The sequence below is a fragment of the Saccoglossus kowalevskii genome, chromosome 14 (assembly GCF_978046115.1).
Source record: "Saccoglossus kowalevskii chromosome 14, keSacKowa6.1, whole genome shotgun sequence".
Taxonomy (NCBI): Eukaryota; Metazoa; Hemichordata; class Enteropneusta; family Harrimaniidae; genus Saccoglossus; species Saccoglossus kowalevskii.
The window spans coordinates 13,071,084-13,092,375 of record NC_140654.1 but is presented as its reverse complement, the minus strand read 5'-3'; the positions used below and the strand labels follow the sequence as shown (position 1 = coordinate 13,092,375).

General features: G+C 36.7%; 1 protein-coding gene and 1 long non-coding RNA gene across 2 annotated transcripts; both read right to left on the bottom strand.

Moving 5' to 3' along the window:
- Window positions 1-110: 110 nt before the first annotated feature.
- LOC144359867 (uncharacterized) lies at window positions 111-12,789 on the bottom strand. The gene is made up of 16 exons (XM_085507465.1): window positions 12,772-12,789; window positions 11,891-12,053; window positions 9,773-9,934; window positions 9,543-9,649; window positions 8,850-8,995; window positions 8,516-8,645; window positions 4,465-4,554; window positions 4,148-4,290; window positions 3,043-3,251; window positions 2,807-2,890; window positions 2,111-2,220; window positions 1,794-1,909; window positions 778-840; window positions 429-558; window positions 258-332; window positions 111-161 (listed from the first exon to the last, which is right to left on the bottom strand). The coding sequence occupies exons 1-16, from the start codon at window positions 12,787-12,789 to the stop codon at window positions 111-113; spliced, it is 1,797 nt and encodes a 598-aa protein (XP_085363591.1).
- Window positions 12,790-13,022: 233 nt separating this feature from the next.
- LOC144359866 (uncharacterized) lies at window positions 13,023-13,914 on the bottom strand. The gene is made up of 2 exons (XR_013422090.2): window positions 13,825-13,914; window positions 13,023-13,120 (listed from the first exon to the last, which is right to left on the bottom strand). It is a non-coding gene; the product is annotated as an uncharacterized LOC144359866 (long non-coding RNA).
- Between the last annotated feature and the right edge of the window lie 7,378 nt (window positions 13,915-21,292).

Below are 21,292 nucleotides of genomic sequence, written 5' to 3'. Positions count from 1 at the left end.
AGAATTATGAGATTTATTGACTTGTGAAGAAAAATAATAACAAAGAGCAAGAGAACGTTGGTTTTAATTTTCGCGGGTACCAAAATAGTGGCAAATACCAAAATAGTGGCTTAACAGACGGCTGGGAAAACACAATGTCCATCGCCAGCCTCCCCTTCATCCTGAGAATTACAGAGACTGAATTACCTTAATTATAAAGCGTATTTTTAAACTTCGTATATTTCATAGTCACGACATAGTGGGTTTTCATATTTTACCTTCGTGGAAAATGCCTCTGCCAAATGTTGGACGGCTGGGAAAACACAATGTCCATCGCCAGCCTCCCCTTCATCCTGAGAATTACAGAGACTGAATTACTTTAATTATAAAGCGTATTTTTAAACTTCGTATATTTCATAGTCACGACATAGTGGGTTTTCATATTTTACCTTTGTGGAAATTGCATCTGCCAAATGTTGGACGACTGGTAAAACACAGGTTTTACTCGGCGGACAAGTTCCATCGCCAGCCTCCCCTTCATCCTGAGAATTACTTGAGCCTGGGGCATTGTTCTCGTCGCTAAGGGAAAATCGAAATTAAAAACCAGATGGAAGACAATGAAAGCTTTCAGTGAAAGCGTTTGTGTGATTCAGTATTTATCATCTGCCAGCTACGGCCATCTGTTATTATTAAGCACATTTTAACAAATTGTGCCACGTGTCAAAATTTGTATAATCAGTTATTATTGTGACGTACATTACCAATGTACAGGCAAATTACTAAAACATACTACTATACCTAGATTGGTCATTCGGTTTGTGTCTTTTCATTAGTGATTTCGCACGTACTTTATCGTAGTCCCTACAGATAAAAAGGAAAGACTTATTTGCGATTTGCCAACAGACTAGTTTGAATAACGCATATGACGCAAGTAAATCTTTGATGCTGTTTTCAGCAATCGGGTGATCATAAAACGTCAGCATTTGACAAAAAATAGCTTGATTATGATGATGTCAAATCTGTCGTTACTCCCCCCCCCCAAAAAAAAACGTGCTGTATAAAATAGTTAGAGCTGTGAATCCAGGACATACCGGATATTGACACCTGTGCATATCTAACATATAATTATAGACACAAATCGGAACTACTAATGATTATAACAGTCTGTCTAGTTCAGTTAAGTTTAGTTATTCTTGTTGTTAGCCCCTTAGATTCAGTACTTATTTACATGGAAGTAAAAATAACAAAACAATAAACACTTAACATTTTACAGAAAATCATACACAGAAGAAGAGTTATTACAAATTTGACATTTACTGACATTGTGGTCGACTACATATTTATTTCCTACACAGGTTTTTTAAGGACGTTGGGCTTAAAACTTAATATTTAACGGAATTGAATTCAAAAAGTGCGCCTTCATGTCGCTTAAACTACGCTTCGCATACGGACATTAGTCGACCCATTCGTAGCACATTATTCTCTTCCTTTCGTATTAAAAATTCATACAAGTGTACGAACAAATTATCAAGGACGCTGATCGTTTGGAACAGATGGTTTCTTTTATTCGTTGTATGTCTCGAGACATTAATGAATTGTTTTAATTATAGTTGCCGCAGCCGTATTTGAACGACTCCTGCCATAGGTATCCTCAACTCCCAACAATTTGATAAGGACACGGTATTTTGTGGACTCACTGTCTAGTACGTAATTGATTGCAGCAATTGTACGTTATCGCGCGATTTTGGCGAGTAACAAATGAAAATGACTACGCGAGTTCAATAAACACTGCATTGAATTGCATTTTTACTTACTTAACAAACGTCTTTGTTATCAATGCTCCAAATGTATCCATGGATATGACGGCGGATATTGCAAGAAAAGTGCCCACCAATAAATCAGCCATTACTGGATTCTCTTCTCTCAGACCCTAAAAACACAATAGGATTCAGGCTGTTAAAGCCGTAGGTTCGTCACCTGCGCACGCGACGATAACATCGCACACTATAAACGCAAAGGCTCATGGCTAAACGTTTGTTTGTATGGCCGTTGTCTTTGACCTTGTATGCGAAAACTAAAAATACACAAAAGTTGATAATAAGTAAAATATACGTAATTTTCACATACTTACATCATAGTTATAGTCGTCCACTAAAGATATGCGATATACACTGAACATTGTATCCAAGATGCTGTTATACCCTTCTACGTGACCTCCAAATACCATCCAAAATGAACTCACTTAAAATATAAAACATAAGGAAATTTACAGTAGTTATGTTTGTTATGTTTCCGGTTCTTGTGCTCATATACGATCGTTTTACTATATTTTTTTCGCAATGGCATTAGTAAGTTGGTCGTGAATTTGAGTACAGCCTGTGTGTGCATTAGTCTGTACTACGACTAGTATCATTTACTATCAGGTACGACATTGCTACGATACATCATATGCGTTATATGTGAGACTGGGCTACACCTTCTGACGTGTAACTGAAATATACGACATTGTTACGATTCAGTCTCTACGACCAGTATGCGAACAATACCAATACACAAATATGTGAAATTAGACAATCAAAGTCCAACTTTAAGGTACGATTTGTTACTATACGTCATATGTCTTATATAAGGAATTACGCTTTGCCACTTTACGTCTAATCTAAAGGTATGACATTTGTACGATACATACCTTTCGAAGTTAGGCTATATACGTAAAATTGAATGGTTTTATACAGTTACCATACATTCTATGCGTTATATGTGAAATATCGATATATATTCTAACTTCAATTATAAGTAACATATTAACATTATAGTAAATACTCACCGTAAGGGATGAAAAGTACTACATAAAGAAAAATAAATCTTAAAACATCACCCATAATCTTGTATAATATTGTCATGAATGGACCTAAAATATAATTTAAACACAACAGTTTAAAAGAGACTTGAGATTCAGTTTAACACGTTGTTTGGTAACACGTTTGGCTGTATCCTTTTCCAAGTAATCGTGTTGAAAATCGCTCCATCTAGCAGGAACTATTGCTATAAAAAAAAGCTTACCTAAACGTACGAGCGGTCTGGCCGGTTTGAACAATTTAACCCATACAAGAACAATAGTAAGGCTGAACAAATATAGATGTATTGTTGACGCTGTACTCTCGTCCTCTGTGGCCCCATCACAGAGGTCTTGAGACACAACACTCAGGTCGACCAAATGCAGAATCACAACCACCGCCAGTAAAATATGAAGCAATATGTCATAATATATCCTGTGAACAAACAATATCAAATAAGTAATTTAGAAATATAATAACTATAATTTCAACTTCGATTAATTTCAAAAGTACGGCGTGAGGTTATTGATATTAAATTGGATGATTTTCTAAAATATTTCAGTGAAAGTTCAATTTGATAAGAAAGGGTCGTATTTTATGCCCCGTGTAGGACGTCTTCTGCTCACGGCAGCAGTGGTTAATTGAAAATTTGAATATATTAATTCTCACACTCGCTCGTACGAGGCAATCACAAAAAGGATCGTTATCCTCACCACCAAATGAAGAAGTTTACGCAGTTTTGTCTGGATAAATTTCCTTTTCATTATCGGAGTGGTTTTTCACATATCTCCCGTCGTAGCTGTGCGCAGTGTTAGATTTTGTCAACCTTCTAAAGGTCGCCTCAAAACCGCGGTTTAGGATTTGCATTATTTTTAATAATATTGAGTCTTAATGTGTGTAGCTTAGAGAAAATGGTATGGCATGCATTTGTCGTGATTTATATTTCAGCCTAACGGTGGTTGCCATGGCATCTACTGATAGGGGTTAAATGACGAGGTCAGTCAGTTTGACAGTGGTTGCCATGACATCTACTGATAAAGGTTAATGACAAGGCCAGATGGCGAACTAGTCGAAATCAGCCAAAAACATCTTATGAGTCTGCAGTTTTAAAAGATTACAGTACAGTAGCTGTAATCCTAAACCAATCTTAGTAAGGACATTATAAACATCTTTGAGAGAATCAATAAAAAGTATTGCAATAGAAAGCAGTATTATCTAAAATTATAAAAAAAAACAATTTTAATTACACCACTCTAATTATCCTTCCGTTTGTTGATATCAAGTGATTTATGACAGCACGCATAATTGATAACAAAAAATCAGATACCTACCACCGTTTGTCATAAAATGGGGGTGATTTCGTTTTATTAAGGCTATTTAATTCTTCATTCAATCGTTTCTCTTCATCTTTCCATTCAGGGTGGCAGTATTTTCTAAAACTTTCTATCGCTTCTAGTCTCCATTTTTTCCATTGCTATGTAGATATAAAGACAACGATAGGAAAAACGACGGTATATAACCTTAAACCAAGTCATGCGCTGGGCGGTAAGAAAAGTATCAGCCACGGAAACAATTCTTACATTCACAAAGGTATAACACTTTTTAAAATGTGACAAAATATTGTATAACAATCAATGTTTACATTTACCTCGAAATCATTTTTAAATTCTTTTTTCAGTTTATGATATCGACGCACTTCATATATCATGATGGCCACGGTATATCCAATTGCAGCAACCTGTTGAACAGACCAAAGTACATATCCTTTCTCAGCGTATTTCTTTACATGCATAAATACGAACTGAATCAGTGAAATGTTGAAACATTTCTTTGTATTATCAATATCTTCATGTTAAAGCGGGAGGGTCGTCACCTGCGCACGTGCGGGAATTGAGTCCCAAGCGAAGATAACAACACACGCTAAGAGCGCAAATTGAAGGCTCATGGGTAGGCGCTCGTTTGTAAATAATGACAGCGTTGTGTCGTCACAGGAACCCGGGGGCCTACTTCCACATGGGTAAGGGTGTGAAGCCCACATCTCGTAAACCATACTCACTTCTAAACCATTTTTCTTCTATTTATATACCCACTTCTAAACACAAGTGTTTTCAGCAAAAAAAAAAAAACACCCAGCTCACAACTTTCGCAACCAGTGAGCGCATCCGGGCAATGCATTTTATTCAGCCTTTACCGGTATTTGGCTTTAAATATAAGGACCTGTGAAAAAGTAAATAAATGCTACACACTCCTAAATCAAACCATTGATAAATGACCACCTACTTCTAAACAAAATGACACCCCAGTCGGGCGGCACATACCCGTATTGCACTTCTATGCAAATAGCCCCCCCCCCCCCCCGCCGGGCACAGGAAGTGCTGTCCCAGCACAGACCTCAATCTTAAAGACTTTTCTTTTACCCCCCCCCCCCGGTAACGATTTCAAGTAATCACTGATCCTTGTTTATACCTCTCTTTCCTTTATCACAATCTTTGTTACGCGCTAATGTTATATGCAAATTTTAACGCGCGATGTAGACACACCCTATTATAGTAAAATATCACAAGGATTGAAACGCGCCAGGACTGTGGCATGAAAACAACCGTAAAGCGGGTGGGCATTTAATTTATTCATGAGATGCATTAATGAACAAGAAATGCTGCGCGCGAAATTTAAATCCGGCGCGTGTAATCTCCGACGCGACGCAACTTCAATGAATCAGTGACTTTTCTGTAAAATGGTTTCTACTTCAAATGTCGTTCGCGTTGCTCTTCGAGATCTTTCTAATAAAAATAATCAAAATAGCAGCAGCACAATTCATGGGTAAATTGTTTACTTATGATCATGTGACACAACAATATACGAGTCATTCTTTGCGATAGAGGTCAAAGATCGCAACATCCGGTTCCCGGCTTTACGGTTGTGCTCCTGCCATGTCGCTCGATCGCAATGAGTTTTAATTTGACAAATATTAAAGTGAAAATTCAATTGTGTCACTTTCTAATGCCATCCTTGTCATTACAGATGCCATATATGTAAAGAAAACGAATTTTGAAAGGTTCGAATGCGTGATTTTATGCCACAGTCCTGGTGCGTTTCAACCCTGATAATAGCGTGTGTCTACATCGCGCATTAAAATTTGCATATGACATTAGCGCGTAACAAAGATTGAGATAAAGGAAAGAGTGGTATAAACAAAGATCAGTGATTATTTGAAATCGATAAAAGAAAAGTTATATAACATTTTATTATTTAATAATTTATTAATACATAAGTTTGTCCAACTCCCTGTGGTTCTATTACGAATATATCTTCATGTTGTTGTTGATTGGTCGATGCATCACAGTGGTACTACTTTCAAAGACGCTCACCAAAACATTGCCATGCAAGTGTTCGATTTTCGAACCTGACGAATGTGTACGCGTGACCGTTTTCAAAATTAGAACTTAGAAGCTTCTTTTTTTTTCTGTAACACAAACGGTGTGACAGTAGGACGATTTAGCCGTCAATACCCCTAAGTGCAATCGTTTCTTTATATTTCTTTGTTTGGCAATCGACAGGACGGTCAGTTCGAGTAGCACCTTAGTAACCGTTATTCCGCGATGAAATTATTTTCTTTTGTAAATTATAACTATTTCACCCTTGACAGTGCATTTACGGAAAAATCGTTATCAGCAATCGATAAAATATTTTAAAACTTGTTTGCAGTAGGAATAAATCAACACAAGATCCCTCTAATAACAAAAATACGCAAATAATTTGCGTAGTAAAAGTCTTGTGGTGTTTCACCACAAAATGGCGGTGTGTGGTGGCAAAAGATACTTTCGGTGATCTAACCGCAAGGAACTCTGAGTAGGAGAATGCACAGACCAATCTCCTTCCCAGAGGCCTTTGCGCGTTACTTATCACTGCACAAAGCAGGGGGGATTGGCACGAGAGGGCGCCATCCGATCTGAATAGAACGTTTCGTCGTCAGTCGTCCGTAGCCCATCGTCAAAGCAACAACGTCCCGTTTACAAACAGATTAAATAATTTCAGCAATTTCTTTACAAAAAAATTCTCAACAAAACTTAGAAACATTTCATAGACAAATACAGGCAACAACATTATGTCTATTGCAAAACAATTCAACCGACAACCAGTTTGACGCCACAATTTCTTGCTGGAGCCCGAGTTCTGCGCGTGATTTTATTGCGTTCAAAACTGTTCCTTTCCAAACTGCGCATGCACACACACTGTGGTTTCTCGAAATGCATACTAATTAGGTAACTTGTCACTGATAAAAGTCACCGAAAACATTTTGAGCAATAGTACTAGAGTGAAATTTAAACGTGCCTCTGCATTTTCCATGAATATCGCAACTTGCTATGATCATGGCAAAGAGAAAACCTGTGCTTACTTTCAACAGTTAGCTGGAGTCCGATCGAAAACGTGTCTCAAAAAATACTTTTACATTATTTTTCCAATTATTTTTTTCAGCTCGTAACGATAGAATCAGTCAATTTAGAACTAACATGTATGCTATCGGAAAGCATTTTGGCACAATTTTACTGAAAAGACGAGTGTTTCATTGCTCATGAATATTAATTTATGCAAATGAGACGATTATTTCAACCAATCGTGTCATGCAACCCCCCCCCCCCCGGCACAAAGCAGCTTTGCATATAACTCATTTGCATATTCGAATATGTTCGAACTACAAGACATTGGCGGTTAACAAAGTTATGCGAAAGTCACATCGTTAACCACTTTAATAAGACGTTTCACACTCTGACTCCAAATAAAATTTGCAGTTAATTAGATTAAAATATACATGACTTGCGTTAGAAAAGGGCAATATTTTATTAGATGCCAAAACATAAGGTTGTACAATAAATGACTAACTTTATAAACTCACTGAAACCCGTTCAAGCCAAAAATAGTAATGAAATATTCACCAGAATACAAGGTGAACGGAAATGTTAGGAAACTCCTTGCAGTGAAATTAGTCTTTAATGTTTCTTTCCCAACTATGTAAGTTAACAAAACGTTTTTTTCTTCTCAGTTTTAGTGTATCACGTGCGCCATTTCACTACGATAACATTACCTTGCAAAACATAGTCCGCGATAAAATGGTTCAAATTTACATTTTTACTAAAGTTTGACATTAATGAATAGTTTGGATGTCACATACGTTTTTTTCCACTTTTTTATTATTCGATTTCAAATGAAACAGCCGCGGAAAAATGGCCGTGCGTATTGAGGTGATTGACCACAAAATTGAAAGCTGCCTGTGGCAGAGGCACTATTTCGTAAAGCGCAAGAGTCTCAGCTGGGAAGGGGATTGCTGTGTCATATGATGCCTTACTAGCCGAGTTTGGCTAAAATAGCGCTCCGCCGCCTCCTTGCACTAGTATTTATACACAGAACATTTTTTTCCACTTTAAGTTGTATTTTTTATCTCGTATTTTATTGAAATATTGTTTAGTGTGTGAAATTAATGTCATAAATAATTCAATCTTGGAAATAACAGAAACTAAGACATGATAACGATAATTAAATTTGTGTTTGGAGTTCGAAAGTACTTGCGTAATTTCAGGTTTCAACTAGTTCGAAAATAGAACGTCGTAGAAGACGCCGACCTGCAGCGTCAATGCAATGACACGGCCACCTGACGCATGCGTAGGTGACGACTTCCCCGCTTTAATATAAACACAGCTTACCCAAAGCAGGACATGCAATATGTCTAGCGGAAAATCATAACACGCCCGACCATTGGGTTTTACTAATGACAAAGCTGTCCATAGCATTACGAATACAGAAACCAGAATAAAGTATATGCGAGCATCTTTCCTGTAACAGAATTAAAACTTTATATCAATATTGTTTTGCTTATAAATATATGGAATGTTTTGTGTTTGGACAAAAACTTTACACGAATTCATTTATATAATCCCGTCTTGACAAACAAATATGGGCTAATATAATTTAAGGATATAAATTCAGTAACCACATTATTTCAAATATTGGTTAGCTGTGTGGGGAAACAATACTTACCCCCCTTCCTTTTTCCATTTCATCTGAATAAGTTCCTTAAATTCAAGGTTATCAATAATGTCAAGCTTATCTAGTTTGTCTAGGGAGTAGAACAGATTATGTTCAATAGAATCCACCCGATAGAGATGATTCAATGCTTTCTCTGCCTGGTGACGAAAATAAAAAAACAAAAAATGGTTGAGCATATGTATACATATTTTTTTTTATTTCACATACATTCACTCGACACAAAAACATTTAATTTAATTTTACTAACCTTTCTGTGTCATGTTTAGTATTACTACAAAAAAGTACAAAAAAGAAAACCAGACGCTGTACCACACTTTCTCTGCTCGAGTTGTTGCGGAACGCCGGTCGAGAAAACAAGACAAACTCAACTTTGAGGCAATTCTGAACAACTAAATTGGTGTTTACAGGGTTTAGTGGAGTATCGCAACTATCGAAAAGTACAGTTTTATGAAAGTGTTAGGCCTTTTCTGAGTCTTCACCAGCGATGGTTGATAGGCGGTGAAAATACCCCGTTTATTTGACGACAACAGTATTATACTTTTTTGAATAAACAACAACGTAAGAAAGGAATGGTATTTCAAATACCATTCTGTTACCAAATGGCGAAATAAACGTGTTTTTGACACTAATGCAACCGATTGACAATGATTAAGGGAATATGATGAACGTAGTTATTCGCCTTACCAAATCTTTCATTTTTAACATCATTTCAAAGCACGATTTGCCGTCGTCGTCTACGGCTTCCATCTGTGCGCCATGCTTCAGTAATAATAGACAGGCTTTTTCGTGCTCTGATATAAAACACAGTTAACTAAGTGAATATTCAGGTGTACCGACTAGAAAACGCGCAAATCCAACTGACACGGTCAAGAGGTAAATACTATAAAATAGTTAATCATTAAAATAACACGTACTCGCCATAGTAGCCAGCATCAATGGTGTCCTTCCTCTTCCCCCTGATGAGTTGACATCAGCACCTCTTTTAATTAACGCCTGTATTGCCTCGAGACTGTTGTTTTCAGCTGCAAAAGCCAGTGGTGTATGTTTTTGTCCATATGTTTTCCTTTCGATCAGTGCTGTTGTTTAATAGCAGAATATTTAAGAATAATATTATTTGCATGCAGGATTGTCATCTCCACAAAATTACTCATCTGCTTTCAATAGTGGACATATTTGCACAGAGAGTTTGCCAGGGGTATATCTTTCACGCGTATGTTCCCATGAGTTTAAATAATCTCATGTGTGAATTTGTATTCAAATGTTACTGGACAGTTTTTGAAATCGGTTCTCACTTATCATATTGCTGATAAAATAGCTCATTTAGGTAATAATATTAAATGCAACAACTTCGACTGAAATATGGGTTTAGTGTCATTCTGCTTTACGGCTAGGATCACTGACCCGAGCCCCATCCGCAGAATACACACTGATCTACGCTACTGAACAATCTTATCCGAAAGTTAATATTTAACACAATATGATAGAAATGACGCCACATCATGTGTGGCTCCATGCGATTTCCACGAAATTGAGAATCGCTTCTCGTTTTGAATGACAATCTTTTTAGATGGCAATTTCAGAGAAAGTAGATATAGTCCCAGTATGACAATGACCTCTTTAGGGTCAATTTTTTATGTCAAACCATTGACTGGAGTTAAATTATAAGTGTTTGACTGACGTGTGCGATGCAAGTCAATGCAAGTCTTTGCAGATAGTCTGTCCGTATGTGTGTGTGTACAAGTGGAGCCTCAAACATGGGGCTCCACAATGTTTCATAATTTATATTAATATTTAATTGAATTTAAGTCCGGTTTGCAAAGCTTAGGTTTAGTATCGGGGAAGGTGTGGTTCAGTTTATATTAATATTAATATAATTGTACCATACCTTACCCCGATACTAAACCTAAGCTTCGAAAACATTTCTATGTTCAGTCACGGGATATTCAACTCTAGTTTAGTTAAACTTAATTAAAGTGCAATTCTCCATTGCATTGCATTGTAAGTGAGTTTAATTAAACTCCAATTAAAACGCAACCCTATATAGGAACGCATTTTAATCGAGTTCATATCGCAACTGTATTAAAAGTTAATTCAACTATATTAAAAGTTAATCCAATGGTGGCTCCACAATTCATGGGACACCTGTATGGGTGTGTGTGTGTGGGGGGGGGGCTCCGTTCCACTGATATATGTTGATACTTGATGCATATTTGCTCTGGGTAATGCGTTTATTTGATAGTTTTCGATTGAAATCCATGCATATTAATTACCTCATTTGCATGATTTTCAGCTGTTCCATGACTGTACCACTATTATCTAAAGAGCCACTCATCGGATTTTGACGAAACTGGTACATAGTAGATGCTCTGAACCAATGCACATACTTGATTAGTTTTGGATAAAAATTCATAGATATTAATTACCTAATTTGTATAATTGATTTGTAAATTTTTGGCTTTTGCATTATTTCGAGTACTAATCATCACATTTCATTGAAACTTTGTACATAGATGTCAGAGAACAATGAACAGATCTGATATGTTTTGATTAAAATCCCTGTATATAAATCGCCTAATTTGCATAATTAATTTTCAGGTTTTTTATGTACTAATCATTGCATTTGGGGTAAGTATTTGTGCATATTAACCACCTAATTTGCATAATTAGTTAATATTCAAATTTTCTACTGATATTTCATGTACTTATTATAACATTTCAATGAAACTTTGTGCATACATATATGCTCTCGGACAATGCACAGACCTGCCCAGTTGGAGATTAAAATTAATTCCCTAATTAGCATAATAATTCATAATTGTTTGATTCTAATCACATTTCAAGGAAACTTTGTACCTAGATGTTATGTGACTGCACAGACGTTTACTAATGAGCACCGGGCAACGAGTGGTTTATAATAAACGCCGAGTGGCTCTGTGTGAATAACACATGTCTGCTGACAAGCTCAATATATCACCTAGACACAATAACGATTCCAAATCTCTGTGATATGTGTTATGTTATGAAGTATTCACCTTTATTGTCCAAAAGGAATTCAATCATGCCAGCTTTGTTCTGTGCAGCAGCCACATGGAGTGGTGTTCTGCCAAATTTGTCGGCAGCGTCTACTTTGATGTTGATGGACTGGAATGTACATTTCAGATAACGTGCATCATCTACATGCCAGTAACCTGCCAACTAAATTTGGATAAATTTGCATATAATTGGTAGAGATGACGTACATAACACCTGTTTAATATTAAGTCAGTTGTGTTTGTAATTTATATAAGTGTTGATGCGGGAAATATATACACGTTTTATCAACATTGACAGTTACGTTCGAAAACTGACTCTACCAGAAACCTACAACTAAATTTTACGGGGAAAGCTCTAGATATTCATATTGTATTGATTAAAACACAATATGAGAGTCGTGTATTAAATTCAAGTACATATAAAGAACTGATCATGAATATAAATACACTTATTATATACCAAATTTGCGTACATATATGAATTACTAGACATAATGAACTATAATAGAATAGCCTGTATGATACATCGCATATGTAGGTCAACATTTATAGCTGACTCGTTGTAAACAAATTGTGTTATGTCACATAAGTACATTCTGGATAATTTGACATTACCAAATTGACATGTTTCAATTATCCCCAACTTTGACATTAAAAAGAGTGTGCAGAAATAAACAGTTACTTTATACAATCACAATAAACATATTTATTTCATTGAACCCAGGCAAAAAAATAAAGGACTGATTTGAACGGTATTATAAAATGAAACCTGACTGAAAACTATAATCTTGTGGAAGCTCTTCTATTGAAAGCAAGAATACATCATTCACTACATAGAAGGCCGTCATATTCTGATACGCACTTTATGAGCTAAAATTTACCAATCCACTCAGCCCCATGACAAAGTGGAAAGTAATACAAGCAGCCAGCGCTCGATCTTACACTGCAGCCCACCCCATATAATATCCAGTCATTATACAGAAAATCTATAAGTGGAAAGAAGAAGACTCACCTCGTGAAACACTGTCTGACCAAGATTATCTCTGCAATTTAGTATTTCGGGATTTTTCTCTATTTTGTCCTTGAGATATTGAGGTAATTTCAATGTTTCTCTATCTTCATCCTTTCTCGGTTTTCTAAACAATTCTATCAGTTCTTTGTTCGCATTGTGAAGTTCTTCACTAAGTGTCGCGTCTTCACTTTTGTACTCTTGCAGCAAGCCGTCATACTCTTAATATAAAAAACACATATATGTCAGTTTCAATATTATAAATTAAAGCACAGTAGTCGTCGCGCTGCGCATGTGCGAGATATATGGGTCTCATATAAACAAAGATGGCGACTTTGACTGTTGCGCAGATCAACGAGTACGAACTGACACATTTCCAAGCTTTAATTAGATAATTTTCATGTGATTGGAAGGTATCAAAGGAGTCACCGGCGGTAATCAGTGCAAGTCACGCCCAGGTCAAACCTCATACTTGTGATTTCCATTTGAAGAGCGCATTGGATTGCGGGAAAATCAATGTAGGCTATCAACACAAATGTCGAATATGCGCAGCGTGACGACTACCGCGCTTTAAGGAAAATGTTTGGCGGGCCACAGCGTCCTATAGCAATTGTGAAGAGTAGCAAAATTGTGTCCGAAAATGGTTGGACGAGTTCATATTTGGAAAATTTGCATTACGTTTTCGTCACATTTGAACTTTTTTTTGTTCACATCGGGGGTCGCGCGTTATTGTAATATCACTAGATATTTTATAACATTCCTGGTAATTATTAACAGGGACTATAATTTACGGGTTGGTTTGTAGTGGGTAGGCGAATTATAGGTAGGTACGAGTATGTTAAAAATGCACCCGGGCAAGCACACAATATGCACAATAATTGCTCGAATATATAAGCTTGTACATCAATAATATCTTTATACTAACTGGAATCGTTTTTATCACTCAGTGGAATGTTCTCGCCTGTTTTCCCATTTGATGTTGAAGGACTAACACTGTTATTTTTTGTCATCTTGGTATTGTTTTGATAACCTGTAACGACAATTATGCTTACTATAATTACATGTATCATGGTAATCGTGAAATATTGTTTACCAATTTCAAGCATAGTTAACCCCGTTTAATAGTTAAATACTTAATACATACCAGATCAAGTTAAACGACTACTGACAGGAGACGAGGATGGCTACGATGACACTAACAGTAATGGAGGTAGAAATGATTAATTTACTCATAAATGCAAATACCCAGAATTTATAATGCAATAAATTGTACGGGTAATATAAAATATTAAGACAAGTATTCCAAGTGGCCATGAAACAATAGCTCCGTGATTATATATACAATAAACCAATACACATTTATGCGATTTATGACCAATTTTCACAAAAATTATGAGTAAACTTCCGAAAGGCCTGTTTATGGTCGAAGCTCTTTTGGTAAAATACATCCACATCCTCGTCAATCTTGAAAGAGTATTTCTTAGAAAATAAGAGATTATTTTCAATGCAACATTGACTTCACTATGATATATACATGTGCCAGGTGCGATATCTACATGTCATTTGTCCATTGTCACAATATCCTAAAATGGTTACGTAATATACGCACGCTGTGACAACACACAAACTACAATGGGACTGTTAGACTGTCGACAGTCGGTCTTGCCTAATATTAATCTGTTATTATTAATAAATATTGTGTATAAACGTAATAGGCGTGAATAAATTGCGAACGCCGGGGCAGGAAGTATGGAGTGCCGTTATGCACGACCGTCTCTCGGGACTAAAGTTCCTCGCGTGAAATGGTTCGCATTTCCCATCGAAGGTCGAATGTCTAGGAAACACAATCATGGTACATTAGGCCCGAGGACTGTCGACAGTCTATGGGGCTGTAGAAAAAGCCATCTAAGTACTCAAAACAATTGAATGACTTTTAGAATATTGAGTGAAATCGTAAGTGAAAGTTATATTGATCTCATGCAACCACATTTTACAATTGCGATTTTCTCACCCATCCGGTACCCCAAATTTGACTGTCTAATTATAAAACCTGGTCTTTCATCATTGTTTGACTTTTCCAAACACCGGCAATCGAATTTATATAGTAGATCGATCGTGGATATCGACTGCCGGGTCGTAATACGTAGACCTCGGTAACCGTGCATGAACTTTGACAATGACCTGTTATCAAAAGTGAAAAACAGTAAATATTTTTTCAGTGTACCTTCTAAAAAATGCTAAGTACAAGTTTTTACCAAAAAAAATCATTTTTGCCAAAATCAGTTCAAACAGATCGTACATCGACGTCGATAATTCACTTTAGAAATTCCCTGATAATCGCATCGGTACAACACAACATTCTGGTTGGTTAAATACCAGACTTGTCCTATTCGGTCAAAGGACATGATGAAACACACTTTGCATCAAGAGTTGGCGTATGATCAAACGCACTCGACAATGATGAAGATTGTTTTCCCATAGACCGTAATAACGTTTTTCATCGTAAATTCTGGTGGTACGTAAATATATTTTAATAAAATCTGCTTTGTAAAAATGTTAAAATCAATGAAGACGCAACAATTTTCGTACCCCCTCGAGAAGGGGTAATATTCCCCTTAACTTGTCACATGGTTAACTAAAATTGTCATTTGCACATTTTTTCGAGTGGGTGCTCGGGTAAGCCCCCACCCCCCTAAAACACTTGATTTTCGAGGCTAGGTACCTGGGCGCTAAGTCGGACGAGTATGGTAAGTATGTTTCCACAAATGTTTTCAAAAATTGCAAGAATAGCGACGTACTTTTGTTATTGTTCTGCCCTTCTCTACGGCTGCAGCAATAAATACTACTTGCGCACAACTTACGTGAAGGTAGGTAGTCTGAACGAAAATAGAATTCGATATATTTACACCCCGTTTCTCATATGTGATAATGAGCGACGTGTGTAGAACATGCGCAATCAAACGTAGGAGTGAACCCTGGACAACTAATACATAATCCATTATTTGACGGCGTGGTTTGTTAAAAACAATAAAATATACCCATCTATTTTATAGCGTGTTTGCCTTCGTGTTTTTCTTTCATTTGAGCAGTGTCGGGTCGGATCGTCAGCACGGTCGGCAACGGAAAAATCCGATATTGTGGTTTTAAGAGACATTGCGAATCATAGCGGTAATGTGACGTGCTGTACACGGGGCTGTACGCGACGTTAATAATGATTTGGATAGCAAGATAAAGTGTTACGCGTTCGCCATAGGTGAGTTTACTATGTGAACCGTTTCTATCAGTGATCTTCGATCCAGTTCCCAAGTCCCCAGGCTTCCATACCAAAGAGGGGAATCGAATTTGGCAAGTTTCTTTTGAACTAATTTATTCGATTTATAATTGCATGGTTACACTGCCGCATGTGCTTTGGTGGGAGTTTTGTGTAATTTGTTGTATGCAAACTGTTTGATTCATTTGTCTTCCTAAGAATGAAATACAGCTTATAATGCAATACAAATCCTGGATTATGATTGACCAACTTGTCTTGTCATGTGATGAAGAATGTTGAAAACTATACGCTATCAAAAGCGCGAATCCTTGCCGAGTTTTTGAATGTTTTATACTAAAATTAAATCATTCTGTCGAGCAGCCTTGTCGGGTCCAAGTTTGTTTGCTTTTTATACCGAAAACTCTAGATGGCTACAAACACAACATACATTGACATAATACACAGTAACTTTGTACCACGCAAGGTGAGTAGCAGTTTGTCTACATTTGTTTCAACAGTTTTACGTTCCTGATAATTCAAAGGTCGATTAGCACGTTTGTCTTGCATACTGGAGGTCGTAGGGTCGAATCCTCACTTGAAATACTCGTCTGGCAGGTTTTCTTTCCAACCAAAGCCCAATACGAACAGTAACGGCAAACCTTATTCATTATGCACATTAACTATTCTCTGTAAATACATGTTGTGTACCACATTTCAGAGCAATGTGTTAAGTTGTTCTGAAGAAGTCTTTCAAACATTATTTTTTTCCGAATTATTAATTCTAGCACAAAAACTCACGTGAGGTGATATAATTTTTCTTAGTAATACAGATAGTGTGTATGCCGACGATGCAACAAGAGGAAATATTCCATTACTCAGAAACTGATGTTAAATTAACCACTTCAGGCAGTTCACATTAGTGAGTACCAATTTCTGACTATTCTGTTAAGCGGTTTTCTTAATCTGCTTGGCGGAAAAACGGTGAAAAAAAGAAGAAACAAAATCTAAACGATTACAAAAGGGGCTCAAACCCCTTATGTCTTGGACCCCCCTAAAATCATAATGTGTAGGTGTGTCCCCTGGGGAGCACGTTCGATTGATAGGGGCCGTAAACCTTAAGTTTCAACATGGCTATCGATCGCGAGTGCCTGTTCTATGTAACTTGATTTGATACCACTTAGTTAGCTTTCTTCACATTAAAAAAATGTTAAGTTGTCAAACGGAGAGTTTTCAACTCGAGCAGCATGTGAACATCTTATGGCGTATCTTAAGTTAAAAGAGAAGTAGAGGACTGTCGTAGAAAGAAAAAAGTTTATACATTACCCACTTAGACTGTGTGAACTGAGACCAATGCTATGTCGATTACATCAAATGATTCACAGTGTCAAATGGTGTTTTGCTATTATAGGTGATGGTTACTATGGATATGAAATTTACAACATTCGGGTCATCGTACTTTGAAATCGAAAATTGACCATATTAAATTAGGAATGGTGTGCAAAATCAGGACAGTATTAGAGATGAAAAATAAGTAACGTCTTCTTGGCTACCCTTGCTTTCCACACTGAATAGATGGGATATGACACGTCCCAAGCTGACAAACAAGAGATATTTGTTCCCTCGTCGTACAGAAGACCTCGATTGACCTCTTTGCTATATAGTGGCTGTTCTAGTTGCGTTAGACACCCAAATCACGCAGGACAACTTTTTTGTTTTACGTTCCTCTTTAATTAAACATAGTGTTAAAAAACAAAATGCATATACAAATTAAACATAATTCAGGGTATTATTTCATAGAAACATGAAAATCCGGACACGGTACCCTGGCCAGTCTAAGTATCTACTCTTATCAATTGAATCCATTCAGTCAACTCGTTCTGTTGGTAGCAACATGTCAGGTGTCAGGTGATAAATTCATTTCATATAAATTTCAGTACAGTGTCTCCTTGTATTCCTGCTTTGTTTGTTTTATGGTATAACAGATAACCCTGCTGAACTCGCACTGTATCATGTAGTTTCATTTTAGTTATTTTTCACATGATGAACGACGGATTTTCGTTCAATTACAATTCCCGTTGAACCAAACAAGTAAAAGTAACATTTGATGTTACATGGTATATACTGCCATGTAGAAAGCTAGTACAAAACAAAATCACGAAAACAACTTATAATTTGAAAAAGTCATTGTTCAAGGCGCTTTTCTGTGATGATAACGACTAGTTAAAACTGTGCGCGATTGTTAACTCTACACATGATTTTGCACTTGATAGAACTGCGTATAGTCTGGTGTGGCCACAGACTAATCAGAGGACAGAAGAACAATAACGGGACAGTAAAGTGCACAATTTAGATGACGTGTCCATTTAAAGGGCGGCAGTCGTCGTGCCGCGTCCTGTTCGATATGGGACTCATAGCGACGCGTGTAAAATACATTGTTTATTTACATGAAATTCGAACACGCGCTGCCCAACGACCACCGCGCTTTAAGCTTCTGAATAACACGTTGTACGCTGGCTGCAAGTTGTGAAGGTCATTTTGGATGGTCTTTGAATTGAACTTGATGAATCGAGTAACGTGGGAAACTGCGCAGGGATTGGTCTGTTCATATAGCACACAAATTCGAAACATAGTGACCTCACGTTTTGAGATGTAGATAGAAGCCGCATTGCAAGAATAAGTAACATTCTTTGTGCCGACTGGCGTGTCGAAGTTTTTGCGACCTAGCTCCACTAGAACTACCCACGTCTGTGCGAATGCGTTCCATTGGTAATAAATATGTGAAACTACGACACCGAAAAACAAAAAAAAAACATTCAATAAACAAGCAGCCTATCGGCTGAGATAGCTCCGCTGTTAGCAATGCACATTTCAATTAAAGAACTGAAGACATCATTAGAAAATGAACAATATGAATAGTATCAAAGCAATCGGACTTACAGTTTTTAACAAGAAGTCGAAAATATCACTTTTTACCAAAAATTACAAAAATATTCACCAAAATAAATTAATTAGAGAATTGAAGATATCATCACAAAACGAACAAATCTGAGAGAGGTCCACATGTAGTACCTATATATGTAATATCAAAGCAATCGGACTTGCGGTTTTTAACAAGAAGTCAAAAAGATCACTTTTTACCAAAAATGACAAAAATATTCACCAAAATTAGAGAATTGAAGATATCATCACGAAATGAACAAATCTGAGAGAGGTCCACATGTAGTACCTATATATGTAGTATCAAAGCAATTGGACTTGCGGTTTTTAACAAGAAGTCGAAAATATCAGTTTTTACCAAAAATGACAAAAATAATCACCAAAATTAAAGAATTAAAGATATCATTACAAAATTAACAAATCTGAGAGAGGTCCACATGTAGTACCTATAGATGTAATATCAAAGCAATTGCACTTGCGGTTTTTAACAAGAAGTCGAAAATATCAGTTTTTACCAAAAATGACAAAAATATTCACCAAAATTAGAGAATTAAAGATATCAACATGAAATGAACAAACCTAAGAGAGGTCTACCCAAGGTACATATACACCAAGTATCAAAGCATGTAGGCTTGTAGTTTTCAAGAAGAAGTCGAAAAAGTAAAACATTGACACGGACGACGGACGACGACGGACAATCACTCATATGATAAGCTCCGCTCGACAAAGTCGACAGCGGAGCTAAAAACAAATCAATTATTTTGGAATTTTTAGTGCAATTTTTATCGTTTGACAATTGTAATTAATTATTTGATGTTAATTAATATACAGTCACGAACCATCCCATCATCACGCAGACTTATGATAATGGAAAGCTGCTTATATTATCCGGCCTATGTAACACTTTTGAATAAAGTGCTAAAGAACAAAAATAATATACAAATTTACACATATAAAGATTGGTGATCGATGAGCGTTTTGTATTCATGAAAATTCAGATTTATTTATTTTATGTTCTTGCAAAGTTCAGGAATAAAATCAATATATAAAACTGTACGTTAAAATATGTGACATTCAACGACATCTTTCATAACCAACGCACACACTGACAGTCGTAAAATATAACATTAATTTCGCCTTGTGATATTACATCATAAAAAACTTTGCAAATAAACAAGCTACTTAAAGAGTCTATCCATGAGCCTTTGCGTTTGAGCGTGTCTTGTTATCATTGCTTGGTACTCAATTCCCGTGCGTGCGCAGGTGACGACCCTCCCGCTTTAAGTAAAAAAAAAAAATAGCCTGGCCACAGTATTGGATTCCAAAGTACGATTCCATGATAATGAATATTGTCAGCATCGTTTATATAACAACCACCACCAATAAATTATAGCCGGTTTACACTGCTTATCAGTTGAAGTTATCAACGCCATTGCAGTTTTACGCAGTCTGCGTAGGTAATGTACGAACTTTATTTTTACTATGACAGTGTGTTCACTATCTCGTTTTACATTTGTATGTGTTTTTTGCTGTTTGGGCTTAATACTTTCTGTATGAAACTATTATTATTTAGTGTGAATGCGTACAAATGTAACTGAGTGGTATTACAAATTCGATGCATAGCACAGGTTCTGAAAAGCCATTTACTGTGTTTAGACGGGCACTCTGGCCCTCTGATCCTAACAATTTGAACGCATCAACGATTCGAAAAGGTCTGACTTCTGTTCATTCAGAGTATTTTTTATAGGAGCCGAAGCATGTGACACTCAGCTCGTGCCGAGAATCACACCCTCGTTAATGTTCCGGGACTGTAATTGCCAAATCCTGAATTCTCGAGAGCGAACATCCGGGCATTTGCACCGCCTGGCAACTTACAACCGGTAAAACAAGGGGTCAAAAACTCTAAAACTCTACTTTGGACTAGTTCTGACACTCCCGAACAGTGCAACAAGATTACTCCTACATTGGCAACATATAATTTTTTTTTTTCAGAATTGACTCTGTGAGATTTTGTCGACTTTAGCTGTCCCCGTCGTTTCTTCGACCGACGTTTCACACAAAATACAACCAAAATTGCCAAACTACGTATATCTGAACGACGTTTTTTTTTTCCTTTGAGGCGCCGCAAAATTGACAACTTGGTTACTTAAACATAGATACACCCGTGGCGCGTTAACAACGCTGTGTCACCCACGAAAACACAGAC